The sequence below is a fragment of the Pteropus medius genome, unplaced genomic scaffold (assembly GCF_902729225.1).
Source record: "Pteropus medius unplaced genomic scaffold, Ma_sr-lr_union100, whole genome shotgun sequence".
Taxonomy (NCBI): Eukaryota; Metazoa; Chordata; class Mammalia; order Chiroptera; family Pteropodidae; genus Pteropus; species Pteropus medius.
In genome coordinates, this window is record NW_024352000.1 from 766911 (window position 1) to 787258 (window position 20348).

At 57.8% G+C, this 20348-nt stretch overlaps 3 protein-coding genes and 1 pseudogene across 8 annotated transcripts in view; 2 read left to right on the forward strand and 2 right to left on the reverse strand.

Moving 5' to 3' along the window:
- Positions 1 to 20348, forward strand: part of DRC4 (dynein regulatory complex subunit 4) — a 24897-nt gene continuing 4549 nt past the window's right edge. Inside the window, exons 1-11 of one of the 3 annotated variants that reach the window (XM_039846589.1) lie at positions 1 to 108; positions 1729 to 1815; positions 3906 to 4103; positions 4708 to 4914; positions 6557 to 6611; positions 7218 to 7423; positions 7907 to 8074; positions 8399 to 8485; positions 10155 to 10364; positions 11559 to 11624; positions 12948 to 13153. In XM_039846589.1, the coding sequence (XP_039702523.1) occupies positions 106 to 108; positions 1729 to 1815; positions 3906 to 4103; positions 4708 to 4914; positions 6557 to 6611; positions 7218 to 7423; positions 7907 to 8074; positions 8399 to 8485; positions 10155 to 10364; positions 11559 to 11624; positions 12948 to 13097 (1437 nt within the window). In that variant the 5' untranslated portion in view covers positions 1 to 105 and the 3' untranslated portion in view covers positions 13098 to 13153. Of the gene's footprint in view, positions 109 to 1728; positions 1816 to 3905; positions 4104 to 4683; positions 4915 to 6556; positions 6612 to 7217; positions 7424 to 7906; positions 8075 to 8398; positions 8486 to 10154; positions 10365 to 11558; positions 11625 to 12947; positions 13154 to 18254; positions 19942 to 20348 lie in introns of those variants that run through there. The other 2 variants (XM_039846587.1, XM_039846588.1) reach the window with 2 other exon arrangements.
- On the reverse strand, positions 13325 to 16721 carry LOC120589162 (5-hydroxyisourate hydrolase-like). 4 transcript variants are annotated; one of them, XM_039846591.1, is made up of 5 exons: positions 16358 to 16721; positions 16088 to 16139; positions 15239 to 15436; positions 13954 to 14089; positions 13325 to 13595 (listed from the first exon to the last, which is right to left on the reverse strand). In XM_039846591.1, exons 3-5 carry the CDS (start codon positions 15385 to 15387, stop codon positions 13506 to 13508), a joined length of 375 nt encoding a protein of 124 aa, XP_039702525.1. In that variant the 5' UTR covers positions 15388 to 15436; positions 16088 to 16139; positions 16358 to 16721; the 3' UTR covers positions 13325 to 13505. The 4 variants fall into 4 exon arrangements, with proteins under 4 accessions (XP_039702525.1, XP_039702526.1, XP_039702527.1 ...); XM_039846592.1 differs by lacking the exon at positions 16088 to 16139; XM_039846593.1 differs by lacking the exons at positions 16088 to 16139; positions 16358 to 16721 and adding an exon at positions 15785 to 16022.
- The window catches only part of PRDM7 (PR/SET domain 7), a 14613-nt gene continuing 11135 nt past the window's right edge, over positions 16871 to 20348 (reverse strand). The window contains 1 exon segment of the mRNA XM_039846597.1: positions 16871 to 16968. Within this exon segment, the coding sequence (XP_039702531.1) occupies positions 16871 to 16968 (98 nt within the window).
- On the forward strand, positions 17880 to 17998 carry LOC120589171 (uncharacterized; annotated as a pseudogene).

Genomic DNA, 20348 nt, shown 5'->3' on the forward strand with positions numbered 1-20348 from the left:
CGATATTTCGTGCGGGATCTCACAGCGGTTGCTGGGAGACGGCGCAGCTTCCGCGGGGCCGGCGCTGGGGTCTGTAGGTCGCGGCGCGGCCGGACGTCCGGAGCCATGGTGAGGAGGGCCGGGTTAGTCCGTGGTTGCCGGCCTGCGCGCGGAGAGACCCCGGACGGGGAGGCCTGGGTCCCTGGGTCCCTGGAATTGGGGACTTGGTGCTCTCGTGGGGACAGCCCCCTGGGGAGAGCGGATTCCCGGATCCCGCACGCACTTGTACTGAGAGATCTGGGCCGTCCAGGGTCCTGTGTTCACAGGGGCGGTCCTAGAACCGCCCCGCGTTTTCCCCCACGACCGAGGGTCCGAGGGCAAGCTGTCCAGAAGGGAGAACCCGCGTCCAGCGATGCCCTTCCTGGAATGGAGGGCTCCGTCAGTCAGAGCCTTGGGGCCTAGGGTCTGACCTCACAGGGTCCCCGTGGAGGACAGTGGGGTGCAGGGGTACCTTAGCACCTCCAGTCGCTGGGATGGAGAGTCTGGAGGCGTGCCACAGTGGCTTGAGGTCCCTCTGCATCCATGGGGTGCCCAGGGCAGCGCCTGGGGTACGGGAACTGCCGTTTCCTTGGAGAACCTCCGACGAGTCAGGCCTGTGCTGAGCAGCAAGGTGGGAGCTCGTTGCACCAGCTCTCCACCGGGTCTCTCAGGTAGGAGGGCCCTCAGCCACCCCCCCCACCCCCCAATAAGGAGTTGTTGAGAACTTGGTTTCCAGGCAGGTGCAGCAGGGTGGGCGTCAATAGTGGGCAGGACGCCTCTGATGGGGTGGGCTTGGAGTCAGGGTGAGAAAGGGGGCCGATGCGCATTCGGGATGAAGATTGCACTGCGTGGTTCTTTGAAAATCCCCTGGAAAAAGACCCGCAAACTGCTTCTACCAGTTATTAACTCACGGGGATATGCATGCTTTTCTTCTCTTTCTTTTCCTCTTTCTCCTCTTCCCTTTTGCTCCATGCTTGCTAAGATTTCCACATAATTTTTTTCGTGAACATAAAAATGTTACCGAGACACGTAGATGCAGACACACAAGCATGGGCCACAGGGAGTTGGTGGGAGTGAAGGCAGAAGGACGAGGTGTGGGTGCGACATCGGGGACGTGAGAGGGGGCGGAAGCTTCTCTCTCATCTTGTGAGTTGGTGACAGCAAGGGGGGACACCAGAGCTGCTGCGGAGGTAGCCCTCTGGTCCAGGGGCTGGGGGCAGATTCACACTCGGAGGGAAGGGAGCCTTCAGGCAGCTTCTCCCGGCCACTGAACAGTTGTGCAGGTTTCTCTGTGGTGGTCACCAAGCGTAATGGCCCATGTGGTGACATTGGACACTGGCATTGAGGTTCTTCCTTTTGAGGCCAAGTAAATTTTGCACCCACACCAAGGCAGTCTCTGCCCTGTGTCAAGAAGTGTGTTTGGGACGAAGCCCCTCCCTTCCTTTCAGGGGAGGAGACGCTCTCTTGAAAAGGGAGGTGTCTCCTTCTCCACAGGTGTCAGCAGAGAATGTGAGTGCACTTAGGGGTGGGACCCCATAAGGTGGAGCGATGGGCTCTGGGTGGGCGTGTTCAGCAGTGAGAGGCTGATGGCGTCCCTGGCCAGGCACGCTGCTCCCAGATGACCCCGGGCGGGAAACAAAGCCAGCCAGAAGGTGCGGGCACCACACAGAGCCTCCCTTCCTTACCCAGTCATCTCTTCTTTAACCGAAGGCGCCCAAAAAGAAGGGGAAGAAAGGGAAAGGCAAAGGCACCCCGATCGTTGACGGGCTCGCTCCGGAGGACATGAGCAAGGAGCAGGTGAGCGGGCAGTGCGCCTCGCCCAGCCCTGGGTGGGTGGGGCAGTCTGCTTTGTCTCTGGCCTTCTGTCTCCGTGAACCTCTCAAACAAGTGCCCGCTCGTCCTACCCTGCCTCTTGGTCCATCTCCCTACAGCCGGGCTCCTGCGGCTCTGCCCAGGCCTGCTTGGCCTTCCCGGTCCCCGTGGCCCTCGCTTTGTCCAGGCCCGTCTGGCCTTCCCGGTCCCCGTGGCCCTCACTCTGTCCAGGCCCGTCTGGCCTTCCCGGTCCCCGTGGGCCTCACTGGCACTCTCACGTGCAGTGCATATATTTTTTTAATGCAGTGCAGCCACATCGAATAACTTTTTTACACGGTGCCAGGGATTTGGAAGGGAATGTTTTCCTGATACAAAAGCTATTTTTAGATTTCTGTGTGTCTTTTCAATCTTATCCTTTTATGCTCCTGACCTTCACAGAGGTATTATCATAGTACATGCATCTATAGTGTTCTCGTTTACCATTTTATTTACCATTGAACAATAGGAATTATTTTAAGCTACTTGTCCATTTTGATGAAGTTAAGGGCTAAAGGACATAATTATATAATGACAGTTTTAATTAAAAGGCTCCTAAAAACTGTAGCCTGTTGCAAACCACGAGAGCAAGTGTGGCGCCTCCTCCAGACTTTGTTACTGACGACCGCCTGTGAGCATCTGACGGGGGTTAAGAGTGGCTTGATTTTACAGCAGGCCCTCAAATGACATCGTGTTGTAACGTGGCTGAGATGCTGGCGAGCCTGGACTCTGGTTTATGGCATCAGCCTGTGGTGACACTGGTTTCCTTGTACGCCGTTTCTCTTAAAGTCACAGCCTATCGAAAACGTTAAGTGAGGACTTACCGCACATGCAGGGAGCCAATGGTAGTTTAAGTGGAGGGTGGTGGGGCCCAGTTTGTGTTCTGGAGGGTCACTGCGGCTGGTCTGTGCAGAATGGGTTGTACATCGCATTGCCTCAGCAGTTGAGATGTATCTTATCTTCCTGTTTACTTCCCGTCCCTGTGCAGATGGAACTGTGACATGGCGGTGGTGGGTCCGCAGAGCCTCGCCATTGCAGGTCCGAGGCATGAACACCTTGGAGGTGTCCAGTGCCAGGAGGGGTGAGGGGCTGGGCACAGCTGCAGTCAGTTCAGTGTTTTGTTACCTTGTGGGCGTTGGGCTGCCGTGCTGTTTTCTGATTTGTTAAGAGAAGCTAGAAATCTGGATATTTATAAGAAATCTAAATATTGAATGATGGCAAAATCTAACAATGTGAGCCAATCATAGTAGGGGGGAACCTGTTTTAGACTGTGTGAGTGACGCGAAAGGTCCCTGACACAAAGATGATGTCATCTGCTGAGGTCCTATTTGGATGCTAGGGTACTGTGTCTCCCTCATGGGGAGTCATGCCCGACCTGGGGACCTTACCCCCTTGGCTCTCTTGAAGTGAGAAATGTCTTCTCTGTGGGGAAGGGCTGTCAGCGAGAAAAGCTTCAGTGGGTGGCCTGAGGTTGTGCTCAGATCACTGGGAGCCTGCCCAATTTTTTTTTTTTACCTATTTGCTGATTGACAGTTGGCTCTGGACCAAACTTTTTGTCAGGGCTCTACTGGATTTGTTTAGTTTTTGCTTACCATATATTTTTAAAGGCGAACTTTTTTCATTCTGCATTATTTTGCAAATGTGTTTGCATCCTGCTGTATCATTTTCATATCTGTATGTCTTTGGGCCATATAATCTTGTAGTTGGTATGCTCTAATTTCTCAGCCATTTCTGTATTTAAAATCATATTAGATCATTTCCTTTTTTATTTTTTTTTGCTGTTTTAATAACAGCGTGGCTAATATCTTTGAGCAGAAAGCTCTTGTGTTCTTTTGAGAAATTTCTTTAGTATAAATTCCCAGGAGTGTATGAAAGGATATAAATGTGTTTTGATTATTGGCCAAATTCAAGAGATTTTTGCTGTTTACTGAATGTGTCCCATCCCCAGAGGCTTCCTAACTTTTTATAGCTCTCATGTTTTTAGATGAGTAGCCTTCATCCTCCCAAGGCCCCTCCCACACTCTGCCATGCCCCGCCAGGTGGAGGAGCACGTCAGCCGCATCCGGGAGGAGCTGGACCGTGAGCGGGAGGAGCGCAATTACTTCCAGCTGGAGCGGGACAAGATCCACACGTTCTGGGAGATCACGCGGAGGCAGCTGGAGGAGAAGAAGGCTGAGCTGCGGAACAAAGACCGGGAGATGGAGGAGGCAGGAGGCACACAGGCCCAGAATCCAAAGGTGGTGGGGAACTGCTGGGAAGGAGAGATGATGCTGGAGAAGCTGAGGGGGCACTTCCTCTCTCTTGCTTTAGCAGCCCCCTTTGTTTGTCCTACCTTCTCTGGAACCCTGAGAGATGTCTTATTTTTTTATAAAATTGCACATGCGCGTGTTTAATTATTATTACACATGAAGGTGATGTATATGTATTATTGTATTATAGATATTACCTAATTGGCGTGTGTGTGAAATGAATAATGTGTACAGAGTATGTTGTTAGGTAGATGCAACTATGTGTGTGTGCAATTGTCACACCTTTATGTCTGTGCAGAGTGTGATCGCGTGTATTAGGTGAGCATGTATTACTGTGCAAATTGAGCATGTTTACACACATTCAGGTATTGAGAATAGATACAGGTGAGCATGTGTCTGCGTGTTAGGTGAGCATGTTTGCATGTGCCCAGGTGAGTGTGTGTGCAGGTGGTATGCATGTGCAGATGACCGTGTGTGTATTGGAGTGAGCATATATGTGTGTATGTGTAGGTATGTGTGTGCGTGTGCAGGTGTGCCTGTGCAACTGAGCGTGTGTGTGCAGGTGAGTAGGTGGTACCCCTACTGCCTGTAGGTCTACAAGCAGAAGGTGAAGCACCTGCTATACGAGCATCAGAACAACCTGACGGAGATGAAGGCTGAGGGCACCGTGGTCATGAAGCTGGCCCAGAAGGAGCACCGCACGCAGGAGGGCGCGCTGCGCAAGGACATGCGGGCGCTGAAGGCGGAGCTCAAGGAGCAGGAGCTGGCCAGCGAGGTGGTGGTGAAGAACCTGCGGCTGGTAGGTGTCTCCGCTGGCTGCTGGGGACAGCGAGCTCCTGATGGTTCAGTAGCAACTGGGAATTCACATTCTTGTTTAAAAGGTCCCGCATTTTGGCAATTAGTTGAAATATTAAAAAAAAAAGCGTGCATCCAAACAGACCCACTTTGGGGGCCAAGTACAGAATTCTGTCTCAGACTTGAGCCACAAATTGACATGAGGCAAATCCAGCCCCGGGCCCCTCTCCGTGTGTGTCAGGTGTGTTTGGAAACACAACCATTAGAGTGTCCTGCATGCCATTCCCTAGGCTTCTACGCAGTTTGTCATGCGAGGTGGGCTTATGAGTCCTTGGCTGACTTTTGAGACCTTTGGTCCATTCTGGGGGAGGCTGGGGGGATGGGGGCGGTTCTAGGTGGAGGCTGACACTTGTTTGCTGAGTGCCTATAAGATGCCAGGCCCTGTTCTGATCTCTGGGGCCTCCAAGGAGCAGGATTGACACATGTAGCTGATGGTCTGGAGAGGGGAGACTGTACTAGCAGAGCAGACAAGGTGTCGGGTGCACACAGCACACCCCAGGGCGTAAGTGCTGGAGGGAGAACATGTTTGGGGTAGGGGGCTGCTGGGATGAGGGGCGTTGCATTTCTCTACAGGGAGTTCTGGGAATGCCACACTGAGAAGGCGACTTTTGGGCAAAGGCACGAGGGGCTGAGCCAGGCTGGGGGGACCAGGCCAGGAGAAGGGATAGGTAGTGGGCCATGCAAAGGCCTAGAGGAGCGAGGGGTCTGGAGGACGGGGGCATTGACCCTGGCTGAGCCGGGGGCCTGTGGCAGGTTTGGGCAGAATGAGGATGTGTCTGACTTTGGGTTTCAAAGGCCCTTCCTGGCTGTAGAGTTTCAAAGGCCCTTCCTGAGAAGACTTTGTGAAGGCAGCTGAGCCTCAAAGGGATCTGGGAAAGCTCAGTAACGTCACAGACTTCGCACCGGAGACAAAGGGAGCGCAAGTCTTGGACCTTCAAGCATCCTTCCTGATGGAAGCACACAAAGGGCTGGTTCCCAGTGACCCCGGCGGTGTGAGGCTGTCTGCTCACCCGAAGCCATGCAGCAGCATGTGGCCAGAGTGCCCTTTTTGTGTAGAAATGTCACTCTAAAAAATAATTAGGGCCTTTTGAGCCATCCTTCTCTTGCTCAGGCCTACTTCCGCTTCTGGAAGTGTACTTACCCTTCTAATAAAACTTTTCTTTTCTACTGTAAAAAAAAAAAAAATTATTCAGAATTTTTATATAGTAACTGTCTTGAAATGATTTTTAACGTTGCTCTGAGCTCTAGCTAAAGTCAGTCAGCAGGCACCTGGAGAGAGCCTGCAGGTCTGTGCAGATGGCACCCTCCACCCCGCAGGGGGCCAGGCGGGGGGCCGAGTGTGGTCAGTGCCTGGAATGTCCGTTAACATTCTCGGAACCTCAGAGGTGACTTTAGCCAAGGGCCGTGAGTTATGAAATGCAGAGGCCCCCTATCCGTGTTGTTCTGGGCATGGCCGATGAGCTCGGAGACGAGGGGATGGCACCCACTGGAAGCCACATGGGGTGTACTGAGCCTGACTCTGCACCGTGAGGAGCAGGGCCAGCCCCTCTCTGTCCCCTAGTAATGTCCTGCTTCTGCCTTTGCAGAAACACACTGAGGAGGTCACTAGAATGCGGAACGACTTTGAGAGGCAAGTGCGAGGTCAGTGTCTCAGGCGTGTGTCGCGGGAGGTGGCGCGGGAGGTGGGGCGGAGCCATCAGAAGGCAGATCACCGCTGGGCCTGTGAGCGCAAGGCTCAGGACAGGTGTGCAGGGAGAAAAGGGTGTGCAAGGCGACAGGCGTGCAAGGCGACAGGCCATCAGAGCCCTGGCGCAGCGACCTTCCATGGGAGCTGGGGGCCGTGGTTACCACCCAGACCGGTGGCCAGGAGCAGATGCTGGTTACTCAGTCTCGTGGGCAGTGTTCTTAGGGTGGTCTTTTCCAGGGGTCCTGGCCTGAGGAGGCTCCATCTCAGAAGTCTGTCTGGTTAATAATTGAGCCCTTGGACCGTGGCTAGTACCACTAGGGTCAGTGGATGCTCAGCTGTGCAGGGCTTGGTCAGCAGCGCCAGCCACAGGCAGAGGACAGCGGACGGCGGTGTGGGCTGGACGTGTCCTCTGTGGGCGTCGCGGGAAAGCACTCCGCCTCAGCCCACCCGCTCCGCGGCAGGCCTTGCTTCGCAGCCTCTGTCCGGGAGCGGCTCGTTGGGTAGCACGGGCCCAGCTGCGCTGCACCTGCTGAGCTGCGCTTTTGGCTGCCGCCTTGCAGAAATCGAGGCCAAGTACGACAAGAAGATGAAGATGCTTCGGGATGAGCTTGACCTGCGGAGAAAGACCGAGATCCACGAGGTGGAGGAGAGGAAGAACGGCCAGATCAACATGCTCATGCAGCGGCACGAGGAGGCATTCACCGACATCAAGAACTACTACAACGACATCACGCTCAACAACCTGGCCCTCATCAATTCCCTCAAGGTGCCGCGTGGGCCAGGCTGGTGTGCCGACAGCTCCCGACCCGTCAGACCCAGCACCCCGCCTGTGAAAATACTGATAATGCCCCTCAGTGCCCTTGACTGAAGCTCACGGGTGAGGCAGCTTCTCTCTGCCCGTAGCTGAGAGCAGTCAGGACACTGCCCCACCTGTAGCCGATGGGTACGGGCTCGGGCAGACCGCAGTGGGGCTGCAGCACGCGGCACAGGCAGGCATCATTGTCACCCAAGTGCTGGCAGTGATAGGGTTCCCACAATGCCCCTTGGGGCATCCTGAACACATCTCATGGAACTACATTTTGGAAAATTCAGAATAAGTTAAAATTGTGCCGAACACTCTGTGTTTACACATAAATGAGATCTCGGTGGTGCGCATGTGAGCCGCCGGCAGGCACGGTCTCGGGGCAGGTGAGGCCGCAGGCCCCAAGGCTGCCTGCTGAGCCCTCCCGCACCCAACCTGTGCTGACAGGAGCAGATGGAGGACATGCGGAAGAAGGAGGACCACCTGGAGAAGGAGATGATGGAGGTGTCCATGCAGAACCGGCGCCTGGCAGACCCTCTGCAGAAGGCTCGGGAGGAGATGAACGAGATGCAGAAGAGGCTCGGGAACCATGAGAGGGACAAGCAGATCCTGGTGGTGAGTTTCTGCCGAACTCACCCTTGGCTCTGGAGAGAAGGGCCGTCAGCCCACCCGCGGCTGAGGCCCAGGGCCCGGCGAGAGGGGCCTGACCCTGGACTGGGGCTGCAGCCCGACCCTGGACTGGGGCTGCAGCCCAACCCTGGACTGGGCTGCAGCCCGTGTGCTGTGAGAGGCGTCCCGTGGGGCTGGGCCACTTATGCCTTTGAGCCTGTTCTTTCTGGTTGTTATTTTTGGCCTTGCCACCTCTTGGGGGCCCGCATTACGATTACGTGGCCGCCCGAATGCTGAGTGCTTCCTGCCCCCACCTTCTTTTCTCTCCAGTGCACAAAAGCACGTTTGAAAGTCACGGAGAAGGAGCTCAAGGCCCTGCAGTGGGAGCACGAGGTGCTGGAGCAGCGGTTCGTCCAGGTGAGTGGCCCGCAGGCCGGGCTCCAGGCGCAGAGGGGCCCTCCCTGGTGCCTGCCTGTCTGCTTCTCGAAGGCCTTCACGCCGGGCCGGGCTTCTGGGTTCGGAAGTGGGAGGCCCCACCACCTGCCCCTCTGCCCTCAAGATGCAGAGGCCTGTGGCACGTCCTGTAGGTGGCCTGGGGTCTCGGATGGGCTCCCTGGTGGGGAGCAGGTTGCCCACCCCTTGAGGGTCATAGAGGTAGCATCTTTTCTGCCACGTACACGTTTCTAAGTCCTGTCACGCACACACTGTGGGCTCACGGACTCCTGGGTCTGTAAGGAAGCGGGAGGGCCCTCCTGCTGCCCTGTGCTGGTCCTCACAAGGGGTAGTGGCTTCCAGAGTCCCCCAGGCCTCCTCCTGTGTCCTCATGTAGCTGCGACTTCATGCTTCACGGAGAGTGGGGTCACCCCTGGAATGCCCCCAGGTGGCATCTGCAATGTGGCTTTGTCCTCACATCCATTTCTTGCTCCCCGGCGAGTGCTCGTCCGTTGAGCCGGTCCCGTGAGGGACAGCTGCTTCAGTCCCTCACTGTTACTGGCGTCACCACTACAATGTGTGCAGCTGTGTGACCATCTCAGGAAAGTCCCCTCCTCGCAGTGGGATTACTGGGCCAGGAGGTTCGCATTCGGGTTTCAAGTAGAGGCAGCTGAGAGGGCTGTTCTGAGCTCTTCGTGCACAGGGTCCACGAGGCCTCCTCCCACCCGCACGCACCGCAGAACCTCGCCGATGTGGCTGGGTGGAAGCGTCTCCCAGACGCGCGGTTCTGAGGTGTCTGGTGAGGCAGGGACGCCCTCCTTGCGCCCGTGCCGTCTGCGGGGTCTGCCGTCTCCGTGAGCTGTGGCGCGGGCAGCGTGCTTTTTCACTCACCTACTGAAATTCACAGGCGCATAGGACGATGATAGGTTGGGCCCGGTTCCGTCCCATACACGTGCAGGGACGTCCATCATGTCAGACCTAGATTAGGCTTCTTCAGAGATGCCTACGAAGGGCCTGCAGGCTGATGAACGGGCCGAGCAAAGGAGTCACAGCAGATGTTCGCTTGGCAGCCTCTGGGAGGCGGGGTCAAAGGGTGTTCACTTTTCACATTTCTATAGAGTCCTGGTTTTTCCACAGTTAACAGTAACAGGAGATGAAAGATACGGTTGATTGACAGGCAGTTGGCTCCAGGGCTGTGCTCTAGATCTGTTTGTGGGGCACGTCGACTTGGGCTTCTGGGACCAGGGGCAGAGGAGGTCGGTCCCCAAGAGGCCCCCCAAACACCACCTGCTAGAGTTTGTTGCCCGTGTCCGTCTTGAGCCCACTGCTCCAACCTAGGGTCAGGTCCCCCTGGGGCCTCTCCAGGACTTGCCAGTGATCCCTATTGCTTCCTGAGACAGCGTCCTACGGAGGGTCCAGCCAGTGTTTCTTCCTCCTCGACAGGTGTGGATAGCTGCGCTCTGTCACAGGGAGTGGGGGTGTGGGCTCTGGTGTAGACGCAGACTCGCCTGCCCGCGGGTGGCACCGGTGTAGCCGACACTGAGAAGGTGTTGGCTCTGCTGTAGGGCATCCTGGCACGGGGCAGAGGGCGAGGGGCTTCTTGCCGCGAGAGGCCCCAGGAGTGCCGTGTGACCCCCCCACCGCCCGTCTGCAGGTGCAGCAGGAGCGGGACGAGCTGTACCGCAGGTTCACCGCGGCCGTCCTGGAGGTGCAGCAGAAGGCCGGCTTCAAGAACCTGGTCCTGGAGCGCAAGCTGCAGGCGCTGAGCACCGCCGTGGAGAGGAAGGAGGTGCAGTTCAGCGAGGTGCTGGCGGCCTCCAACCTGGACCCCACGGCCCTGACGCTCGTGTCCCGCAAGCTGGAGGTAGGCCGCACGCGGCTCCTGGGGAGGGCTGGGCCACGCCCCATGCTGCTGCCCCCAGCACGTGGTCTGGACTCTGGTCGGGGGCCCCTTGTCTTGCTTCTGTGATCTCTGTGCAGATCCTCAGCCGTGGGGAGCATCTCCCAGGCCTGGGCTACCAGGCCCCCATCCTCTCACTGGCTTTTCTCTTATCTGAGGTCACCCTAGCCCCTTCTTCACCTATGGGTCAGCTCAGCCGTCAGGCCCTGCGTCTCAAGCCATTCTCGAACCTCTGGGCCCAATCTTGGGCTTCTGGAGGCCGACAGACACAGGCCTGGGGACAGCTGAGTCTCCTGTACTCAGCGAGACCGCTGCCAGCATCCCCCTGGACACTACAATGGCCTGCTCTGCGTGTGCGGTCAGGGCAGGGAAGCCCAGGCCTTTGTGGGGGTGCTAGGGATGGCTGCCCAGAGGGGTCACATCTGGACAGAGATTAGAGCTTTCATTCACTCGAGTCCAGTTCTTTGGGGGTACTCCTTGGTGCTAGGACTGTCCTGGGCACAGGGGACAACAGTAAACAAGACAGATGAGGCCTCAGTGCCCACGGGTGGCTGGGTCAGCTGATACACCAGTACTGTGGCTGCTGCTGGATCTGCTATCTCTGTGTGAACCACCGTGAGCACAGCGCTGGCAGCTGAGGGACCTTCCTGCCTCTGATCCTGGGAAAGACAATTGGTCCTGTGGCTGGATGAGGCCCTGTGCTGCCAGTGAGTGGCATGGGGGATAAACAGCCCTGCCCTGGGTCCCTGCAGCAGCGCCGTGGGCCAGGGTGGCCGTGCGTCAGCTCTCGCCTTCCCTGGTCAGTTACCTGGCTTCGTAGGCAGGAACTCTGTGCCAGAGTGACTTCCAGGCAGCAGGTGGGGGTGTGAGGGGCACCCCCCCGGGCTGCAGTGGCAGTGGGGGTGGCTCCGGAACCAGCCAGGCCCGCCCGTCTCCTCTCTTACCACTCAGACGGAGTTCTCGTGGAGAGGCAGGTCCTGTGTCATCTCTCCCTGGAGACCTCCCCGCTGGCTTCTCCCATGTGGGTGTCTACCTCAGTGGGGCCAGGCTGTTCTTCCCTGTACATCTGGGGCACCAGCTGGAGCCCCAGACCCCAGGCTACCCTGTCTGCCTCGGCCCAAAGACGAGTCTCTAAATCACATCTGCCTCTCTCCGCAGGACGTTTTGGAGTCAAAGAACAGCGCCATCAAGGACTTACAGTACGAGCTGGCCCGAGTCTGCAAGGTACGGGACCCCCGTGCTCAGGGCCGTGCCCCTCTCCTGGTGTCCCTCAGAGGGCCTGGCGGTGCACGCTGGTCAGCCAGGGCCGTCTGTCCTGTCCAGCAGCTCTGACTCTCACTCTCACACCATAGCACTGACCTGGTCTCCTGTGCTCCCCCAGACTCGGGCCACTGTCTCCAGCAAGAGACAGTTAGGGTCTAAGATTTTCCAACCCTTTTGTAAGTCTAACGAAAGCTGCACCTGGGCATGGGCCTCCTGCAGTTGGAGGGCCATGAATGCCTTGACCCCGTCCCTGCCTTGAGGCAGTAAGGGCTGGGCCCTGCACCCAATGTCCCCACCACTCTGGGCCTTGCCTGTGGGGATGCAGACAGCACTGCCCGAGGACGCATTCACAGCAGCAGCACCCCGAGTGACTTAGATGCGTCCAGTTCTGTGAGTGGACGTCGCCTCTGGTCCTGTCGCACCTGATGAAGGCAGTGCCTGTCGCTGGTGTTGGGCCTTCTCTTGGCCCTCCCCGGCCCACTGGCCCATCTGGACCCTCCCTCAGATTCCCTGGCACCCTGATACTTATGTGCATAAAGTTAGGGCCATCTACTGGTGCGTGCAGCTCTTGGGGGATTTCCAGAGGTTGTGTCCGATTGTCAAGAGGCCCAGACCCCAGTAAAGAGTGGAAGCCAGGCCCAGCCCCCAGTTCTCACTGGAGCTCGGCCTCAGTTCGCCCTGTCACCCTTCACTCCAAGCCCTGGCACACTGTTCTCGACAACGGCGAGGATCACGTGGCCCCTTGGGCTTTTGCGTCCAGTTAAGCCAGGCTCCACACATTTCTCGTGCGTCAGCTCTTCAAACCCTTAAACCGTCTGATGAAATGCACCCTGTTGAAAACACCCACGTCCCAGAGGAGGGAGCAGAAACCATGTGGCCCAGTCTGAGCTTCTCTGGGATGGGTGGGGCCGCCCACATGCTCCCCGGGGGCAGGAGATAGGTACCTCTGGACAAGACAGGGAACGTGCACACACAGGGGGCCGAGCTGGGCAGCTGGGGACCGTGGAGCCAGGAGCAGGCCCAGACCACAGTCCTGCTCTGAGTCTGTACCTCCCGCCTCAGTCTCCCTGGCTGTGGGGCAGGAGTGGTGGCAGCGTTGGCCACTGTGGGTCACCTGAGTTCAGGATCAGGTCTGGCAGAGTGAGCAGCTGGCGAAGGTCGGCTGTGTGGTTCGCCAGCACCATCTCCTACCATGGAGCTGGGGGCCTGAGCGGGTATTGGCCTTGGCGTTGCTGGGAGAGCCGTGCTGTGGGCCCGGCCCCTCCGACACTGCTGTCTCCACAGGCCCACAACGACCTATTGCGCACCTACGAGGCGAAGCTCCTGGCCTTCGGAGTTCCCCTGGACAACGTGGGCTTCAAGCCCCTGGAGACGGCCGTGGTCGGGCAGACACTGGGGCAGGGCCCTGCGGGACTCGTGGGCACGCCAACGTAGCCCCCGCCTGGGACTTCTCCCTGGACGACACCCCCTTTATACAGCAAGGACAGCAGGTGTGTGTTTTTGAGATTTGTCTGGTCAGCAAATGAAGGCTTTCCACGTTGGCCACGTGTCCTGTCCCATGGCTGTGGGAGACACACCTCCCCAGCTGCCCATCCAGCACCCCTCCCGCCCCGGGGCCGGGCAGCACCCGCTGAGCTCTGCGCGGTGACCACAGCAGCCTCGTGGATGCCAGCAGAGACTTTATTGATGCCCAAGTCACAGCTGCCGCAGGGAAATGGGAGCCAGAAACCCCCGCAGGAGGTGGGGCCTGAGGCCCCCCGAGGGGCATGGAGCCCACTGTGAGGGTCGAGGGTGGCTCGGGGGCCATGGTGATGGGATGGGCACCCACAGGCCCGCTGGTGGTCAGCTCCCGCGGTACGTGGTGTAGGACCAGGGGCTCAGCAGCAGGGGGACGTGGAACTTATGGGTCTCGTTGCCGATGGTGAAAACGACCTGGGAGAGCAGAGCAGGGTGCGGGCAGAGCGCGGGGCCGCACGCGGCCACCAGCAGCCCGGCCCCAAGGCTCCGGGACGTGGGCCCGAGCTAGAGCCCGACGCTGGGGACCTGGAGAGCTGCGGGCAGGGCCGAACGCTCCCCAAAGAAGTGCTTAGCTCTAGGGACCCCTGGGCCTGCCGGGGCTGCCCAGGGGTCCACCCTGAACAGGTGAGGGGAGACTGCGAGGTCGGGCCCAGTGAGTGGGATAGGGCTTGGCGGCACCTCTGTCCCCAAGGGCTGAGTCACCCTCAGCCGCCCGCACAGCCTGGCCCCGAGCAGGGCAGGTCACTGTTCTCCTGGCGGCCGAGGCCCTCACCTCCACGTACGGGTAGAAGCTCTCCTGTCCCCTTTGCTTCCAGTAGCCCGCGGTGTCGAAGGACAGCTTGTAAGTGCCCGCCTTCATCTGGCCTGCCGGCAGGAGCCCGGGGCAGCGGCCGTCGTGGTCGGTGTAGCTAGGGGGTAGGAGAGGGCATGGGGGTCCCCAGCCTCAGACACCCCGTCTCAGGGCCTGTGGAGTGGCCCAGGGGCATGTTGGACAACCCAGAAGCAGAGGGAGAAAACCTCCCAGAATCTACCCCAGGAGCAAAAGTCGCTTTACATCTGGCCTACATTTTTCCAGGTTTTCTCTATGCATAAGTATTCTTATTTGCAAACTTACAGTGCGTAATAGCATTCATATTGTTTTATAGCTGGGACTTTTCATTTACTGCATTGTGTATGGCTTTCTGGGTCGGTAACTGTCCAGACCCCCATCTGCCCAAGCCCGGTTCCCAGCTGCACTGAGTCCCCAAGGGATCTGAGGCCTGTGGCTTTGCTCCCACCAACTGTGATTTCAAGTGTCTGTTGTGCCAGGATTATAAAGAGCATCACATCCCAGCGGTCCCTGGGGCGTGGGAGTGGGTCCATATGACCTCCCACCCCAGGACTCAACGTGTTCTTCCAAGACCGCAGCCAACCTTCACAGGGAACCTGGACCCCCAGTTTTTGTGAGGGGCTGAAAGCAGAGGGAACACACTCCACACTCTCAGGCCCTGAACCTTTGGGGCCTGGCCCCCCACTTCCACCACCAGAGGAGCCTACCTCCTTCAGGCCAGAGGGCCTGGGGGACCTGCTCACAGGGCCAGCCCAAGTGCCATGACGCCAGCCTGGGCGGGGCCACCCCCAGCAGAGCCTGAGCGAGGGGCATAGCCCCAGCGTGGGTGGAATCTAGCTTTTCCCCTTGCCTCAGTGTCCAGCCTGTGAAAGGGGTAATCGTGGAGCCTGCCCACAGGGCCTGGTGAGGATAGAAAGAAGAGGAACACCGCGCTAGCTTGCTGCCTCGCACAGGGTTACCTGTTAAACATGGCGACAGTGAGGCCTTTCAGAAGCCGCCTCAGGCCTTAACCAACCCAGGCCTCAGGGGTGTAAGGCTGTCCCAGAAGGGACGACACTGGCTGATGCAGCTGGCTCCGGGAGTCAGCAGGGCACTGTGGGGCAGTGGTCCGCGCTGCCATCAGCCCTCAGTGCCCACACTCCTTGCTGGCTGGGATCCTTGCTCTGGTCACAGGTCAGAACGCAGGACCGGCCCTGTGCTTAGGTCCTGCCCCAGACCTTCTTCCTACCTCGTTCTCAGTTCGGTCCACTGCTGGCCACGGTCCTCGAGCCTGGACAGATGGAGGCCGAGGCCCTGGGCCGGGAGCCCCGAGGCCGTGTCCAGCACATGTGTGGTCAGTGGGCTGCTGACCGGCCCCATGCCTCTGTCCTGGGCCATGAGAGGGGCAGGGACGACTGTGTGAGGCTCAGCCTTGTGTCCACAGCAACTGCAATGAGGCAACAGCCTTAGAGTAAACAGCCCCAGGGGACAGCGTCCCAAACTGCCCCTTGGCTGGAATTTCTCATCACCCTTACAAGGCTGCAGTGTTAACAGTGAAATACAGTTGGTAAACCACACGGAACCGTCCCCCATTGCCCCCGCTGAGGCCCCCTCCCCTCCACCTCTGACAGGCAGGCCGCCCCCTCCGGCCCCCATCCAGCTGTCTAGCACTGGCCAGCTGGGTCTCCTTATTCTCCCAGAATCTACTTCTTTGTGCCCTGGCTCATGGGTCACCCCGACCTTAGTCTCAGGCAAACCAAGGGACAGGAACCACGGTCCAGGTCTGGCCCTCTACCTCCGGGAAGCCCAGGTGTTGCTGGGGCGTGCACAGCCTCACGGCGGCCCCCAAGCTCATTCCTGGTCAACCCCAAACAGTTCGAGGTGGCCAGAGGTCACCCCACGCCCACAACCAGCCTTGGGGAACAGGTACCTTCCAGGGCCTGCCCCTGTCCCGTCCATGTCACCTCCCAGGACTGAGGGCGGGGCAGGCATGTTTCTGACCAAACGGGAGGGGGGAGGTTCATCTCGGTGCCCACCAGGAGGGCCCCAGGGTACTTCGCTCAGGATGGGGCCCGAGGGGCGAACTGGGCAAACAGACCTGCAGGCCGTGGAGGTTCCTCCCAGGCTGGAAGCAGACGAGTCCAGGGGACCTGCATGGAGATGGGGTGAAGAGGGATGGGGCGGGCTGAGGCGGGGACGGGGCTTTGAGAGGCGGGGTTTAGGGGAGTCAAAGACACGTTTTCTAAGTTTCAAACAAGTTAACCCTCGCGCCTGCTCAGCCCCCACTGAGGTTTGCCTGACTCTGCTATGGAGAACACGCTGCTCTTCTGGGTTCTTGGCTGACAGTGCTGCCCAGTGTTCCCCTTACCTGCTCAGCTATAGGTCCCTAAGCAAGCTGGCAGCATCCTCACTTGGGTGGCAGACCAGCCCAGCAGAAAGCAGGAGGGGCTGGCCAGAGCTGCGGTGGCCACTGTGGTCACAATGCAGAGTGTGTGGTCGAGGCAGCTGGCCACGCCGTCCTGTTGCCTCAGCTGCTGACGTCCTTTTTGTCCAAGGACTATCGATCTGTTCCATCCAGGACAAGTGCAGTGTCAGGGGGAGGTGCCGGGAAACCAGCAGGTGTAGCTGGAGTGGCCCTGGGGGCCGCGAGGTGTCATGGGGATAGGACTGTCAGGAGACAGGAGACCCAGAGCCCAGCAGGGGTCAGGCAGCACTCACTCCTCTGAGCCTCTTAAAAAACGGGGACGTGGCTGCCAGCAGCTGCCAGCTGGGCTGGAGGGGCAGGTGAACGCCAGCTCCCTGCACGAGGCTGTGAGACAGTGGCAGTCGAATCCTCCTTATCAATGAGCCCTGGGAGGTGCACACGTGTTCACATCACAGGTCAGCCCTGTTCTTTGGAGGAGGAACTGTGCAGGATGACGGAGGTGGATTTGGGGCCATCCCGGAGGCTGGGGAGCACGTTAGGAATACCGTTTGTTGCTGAAGGGGAGGAGGAGGGAGCAGACCTCTCTACTCGTCTTGAATTGCTCAGCCTTCCAGGACAGGTCAGGGGTCAGCCCCGGTGGCCGTCTGTGAGCTCCCCTCCCACAGGACTGTGCGTCAGTCCCAGCTTCTCTGCCAACATCACCCCGTAACTTTGTCCCTCGCCCACAGCCCCTGCTGAAAGCCACCGAATATTTAAAGCGTTCTGTCCTAGTGATGCGGGACAGGGCAGATTTCCTCGAGCTGGTGGGGAGATGAAGCCCCACACCTAGAGAAGAGGGTTTGGTGGAGACCGTAGAAATGATTCAACACACACGCCAAAGTTAGAGTCAAAAGGAAAGTGTATTAGAAAAGGGGTCGCACTCCACAGACAGTGTGGTCTCCTCTCAGAGGCAGACAGTGAGAGGGACCATGAGAGGGCTGTGGAAAGGCACGGGGACAGAGTAAAGGCACTGAGACGGACCCCGAGTGTTCGGGGAATTTAGTTTATATCTCATTGTTTAGCTCCTGTGAGTTACAGTTGAAAAGACTTTGCTAACCCGTTTCCTTTGTGAGGAGGGGAAGAGTGTGCAAGGGAGAAGGTGAGAGTTTGCAGAGCGAAGGGCCAGCTGGCAGTTCCCCGCCTTTAATCCATAGGTTCCCCATGGTTTTAGCCTTAGGGAATGACTTTAGGTTCCTGGGTCCCCTTCAGGGGTGTGGGGAATGGCTTGTTAGCAATCCCAGCAGAAATCTTCCTGTGTTCTGCAGGTGTCCTCCTGGCCTGGCTGCAGGGCTGATCAGCACATTGCAGTCTCTGATTGTGGCTTGATTAACCTTTTTAATTCTCTTGCCTCCTCCCTACATTACTAGGCGAGTATCCAGGGAAGGGAAACAGAACTATAGACACACATCTTTTTAAAATGCATGGAGTCTGTGGCGATGCCACCCTGAACGTGCCCGATCTCTCCTGATCTCGGAAGCTAAGCAGGGTCAGGCCTGCTTGGTACTTGGATGGGAGACCACCTAGAAATACCAGGTGCTGTAGGCGTTAAAAATTCATGGGAAAAATGCAAAGACAGTAACGGATATTCATTGTTGAAACCCACATAGTCTATGCAGAGACTCTTCACGAGCCCGGCTCAGGGAGAGGGACAGGTGGGTCACAGTTCTGGGCTGTGGGGTTCGGGTGACCCCTGGGTGGCCTGCACTCCTTCCTGTCTCCTTTAAGGAGCCGGGGTCAGAGATCAGCCTTCGGAACCCGTCCTAGCAGGAGCAGGACTGAGATACGCTCTGGTCTCCCTCAGCAGCGAAAGGTGGCTCGTGCAGGAAAGGGTGCGATGGGACCCTCACGGACCGTGTGTGCTGCCCTGTGTACTCGAAGTCCGTCCTGGTTCCAAGAGAAACGTGGCCGCTTGGAGCCGTCGGCCCGTCACCCAGTGTAGCCGTTCACCCTGCTCTCACCTCGGCTCTCCCTGGACTCTCACCCATCGGGCTCATGGGGATCCCGTGATCTTGGGCCATCATGGACTTTATCTGTGAGCGGGCGGCCAGGAATGACCAACCTTGTGCATGTCTCCCTGCTCATAGCATGTCTATTGTCCCATCGGCTTCTACTTAACAAACATAAGTTTAAAGATACAATAAGACTGTTGAAATAGAAATGGATGCATTGAACCACGGGGGTCCCAAGGTACGAAGGGGTGCCTTAGAGAAGCTGCTGTGTTGGGGGCTGGAGAACACCGTGTGCAGATGAGGCCGTGCAGGGGCTCAGACCCACTTCCGGCTGTCCCCAGAGCCGGTTCTCAGCAGGGGTGGGTGAGGTCAGCCTCACGGGGCATTCTCAGTACCTGAGTGGAAGGGGCCCAGGCTCAGCGGGGAGGGCAGTGGCCTGGAGGGAGGCGCACGCGTGCATTCTGCCTCCCTGACCTCACGCCTCCTTCTCGCAGAGAAAGCAGTGTGTGTACACAGGCTCTGAATGCAGAGACTCCCATGCCCTCACCCTCCCTTCACGCCCCCTTGTCCAGCACTGCAGACCGGGAAGACGTGGGCCCTGGAAGCTGTTCAGGGAGACGTCTGGGTTCCCAGCCGTCTGTGCCAGGTCCTGCCTGAGCCGACTCAATTCTGTCAGACCAAAGGGCTGGTTACCGTTCCCGTTTCATAGGTTAGAATGCAGGCACAGAGAAGCTGAGTATCTGGGCCTAGGTCACACAGCTGGTGAGGGCAGAGCTGAGAGTCAAACCCACTGTGGTCCAGTCTGGAGACACATGCTGTGCACCACGAGATGCTAACCCCCAAGGGACAGCAAGGAGAGAGTGAGGCAGACCAAGTGCCCCAGACTGAGCCACGCGCTTGTCCACGCACACATACACGTCCCTCCCAGGATTTAACAGACAGGAAACCAGGAGAGGAGCCAAGAGAAGAGAGGGAGGAGGGTGGGTGCCTACTGGGAGAAAGGCCGCACTTCCCAGGGGTCCAGGGAACTCCCTTCCCCGACGAGTCTATCTCAAATCCTAGATTCTTTCCCTGGGCAAGACCCTAACTAGACTGGCTCCAGGCCTACACCTTTGCAGGGGTTGAGTTCCCGTGGCTGAGAGTAGGAGTTCTCTGTGGCCCTCCTGGACCCCCCTGATTTCACTGACAAGGGGGTAATGAGGTATGCGGGCTTCAAAGTTGTTTGGAGACAGAATTTATTAGAACAGGAGGCAAAAAAATGCCATGGAGGTTGGTGCTGACATCCCCGTAGCGCTAAGAACTATTTGTCCATCTCATCTCTTATCATGAAAGTGGAAGATTTGTTAACTAGTTACTCCTGTCCGCTTTTCACTCTAGCTTTTCACTCTTGGGGAGCGTAAGGGGTATCAAGGGTGTGGTGGCTACATTTGTCCTGTGGCTGTTGAGATACAATTTAATGCTAATGACTCACGCACACTCCCTGCAAACAAAGGGCTTCTCCCCTGAGTGTGTCCTCTGGTGCTTGATGAGATGTGACTTTTGTGTAAACACATAAGCTCACTCCCACAAGGGCTTCTCCCTGAGTGTGTCCTCTGGTGTGATGAGATGTGACTTTTGTGTAAACTCGCTCACACTCCTGCAAACAAAGGGCTGCCTGGGTATTGTCCTCTGGTGCCTGATGAGACTTGACTTCACACTGAAGCCCTCACTCACCTCCCTGCAAACAAAGGGCTTCTCCCCTGGAGTGTGTCTCTGGTGCATGGAGTGAGACTGACTTTTTCATTGAACCCTCGCTCACCTCCTGCAAAGGGCCTCTCCCCTGAGTATGTCTCACAATGGCCCTTTCTCCTACTACACAAACAAGGGCTTCTCCCCTGGAGTGTGATACTCTGGTGCATGGTGAGACTTGACTTTTCTAGATTCGCTCACACTCCTGCAAACAAAGA

What these genes read in the sequence shown, in the direction of transcription:
- LOC120589162 (XM_039846592.1), bottom strand. Translation starts at nt 15,387, where the DNA reads ATGGCCCAGGACAGAGGCATGGGGCCGGTCAGCAGCCCACTGACCACA. An exon ending in TGGACCGAACTGAGAACGAG is followed by an intron (nt 14,090 to 15,238) that starts GTAGGAAGAAGG and finishes CCTACCCCCTAG; the next exon opens with CTACACCGACCACGACGGCC. An exon ending in GCTTCTACCCGTACGTGGAG is followed by an intron (nt 13,596 to 13,953) that starts GTGAGGGCCTCG and finishes CTGCTCTCCCAG; the next exon opens with GTCGTTTTCACCATCGGCAA.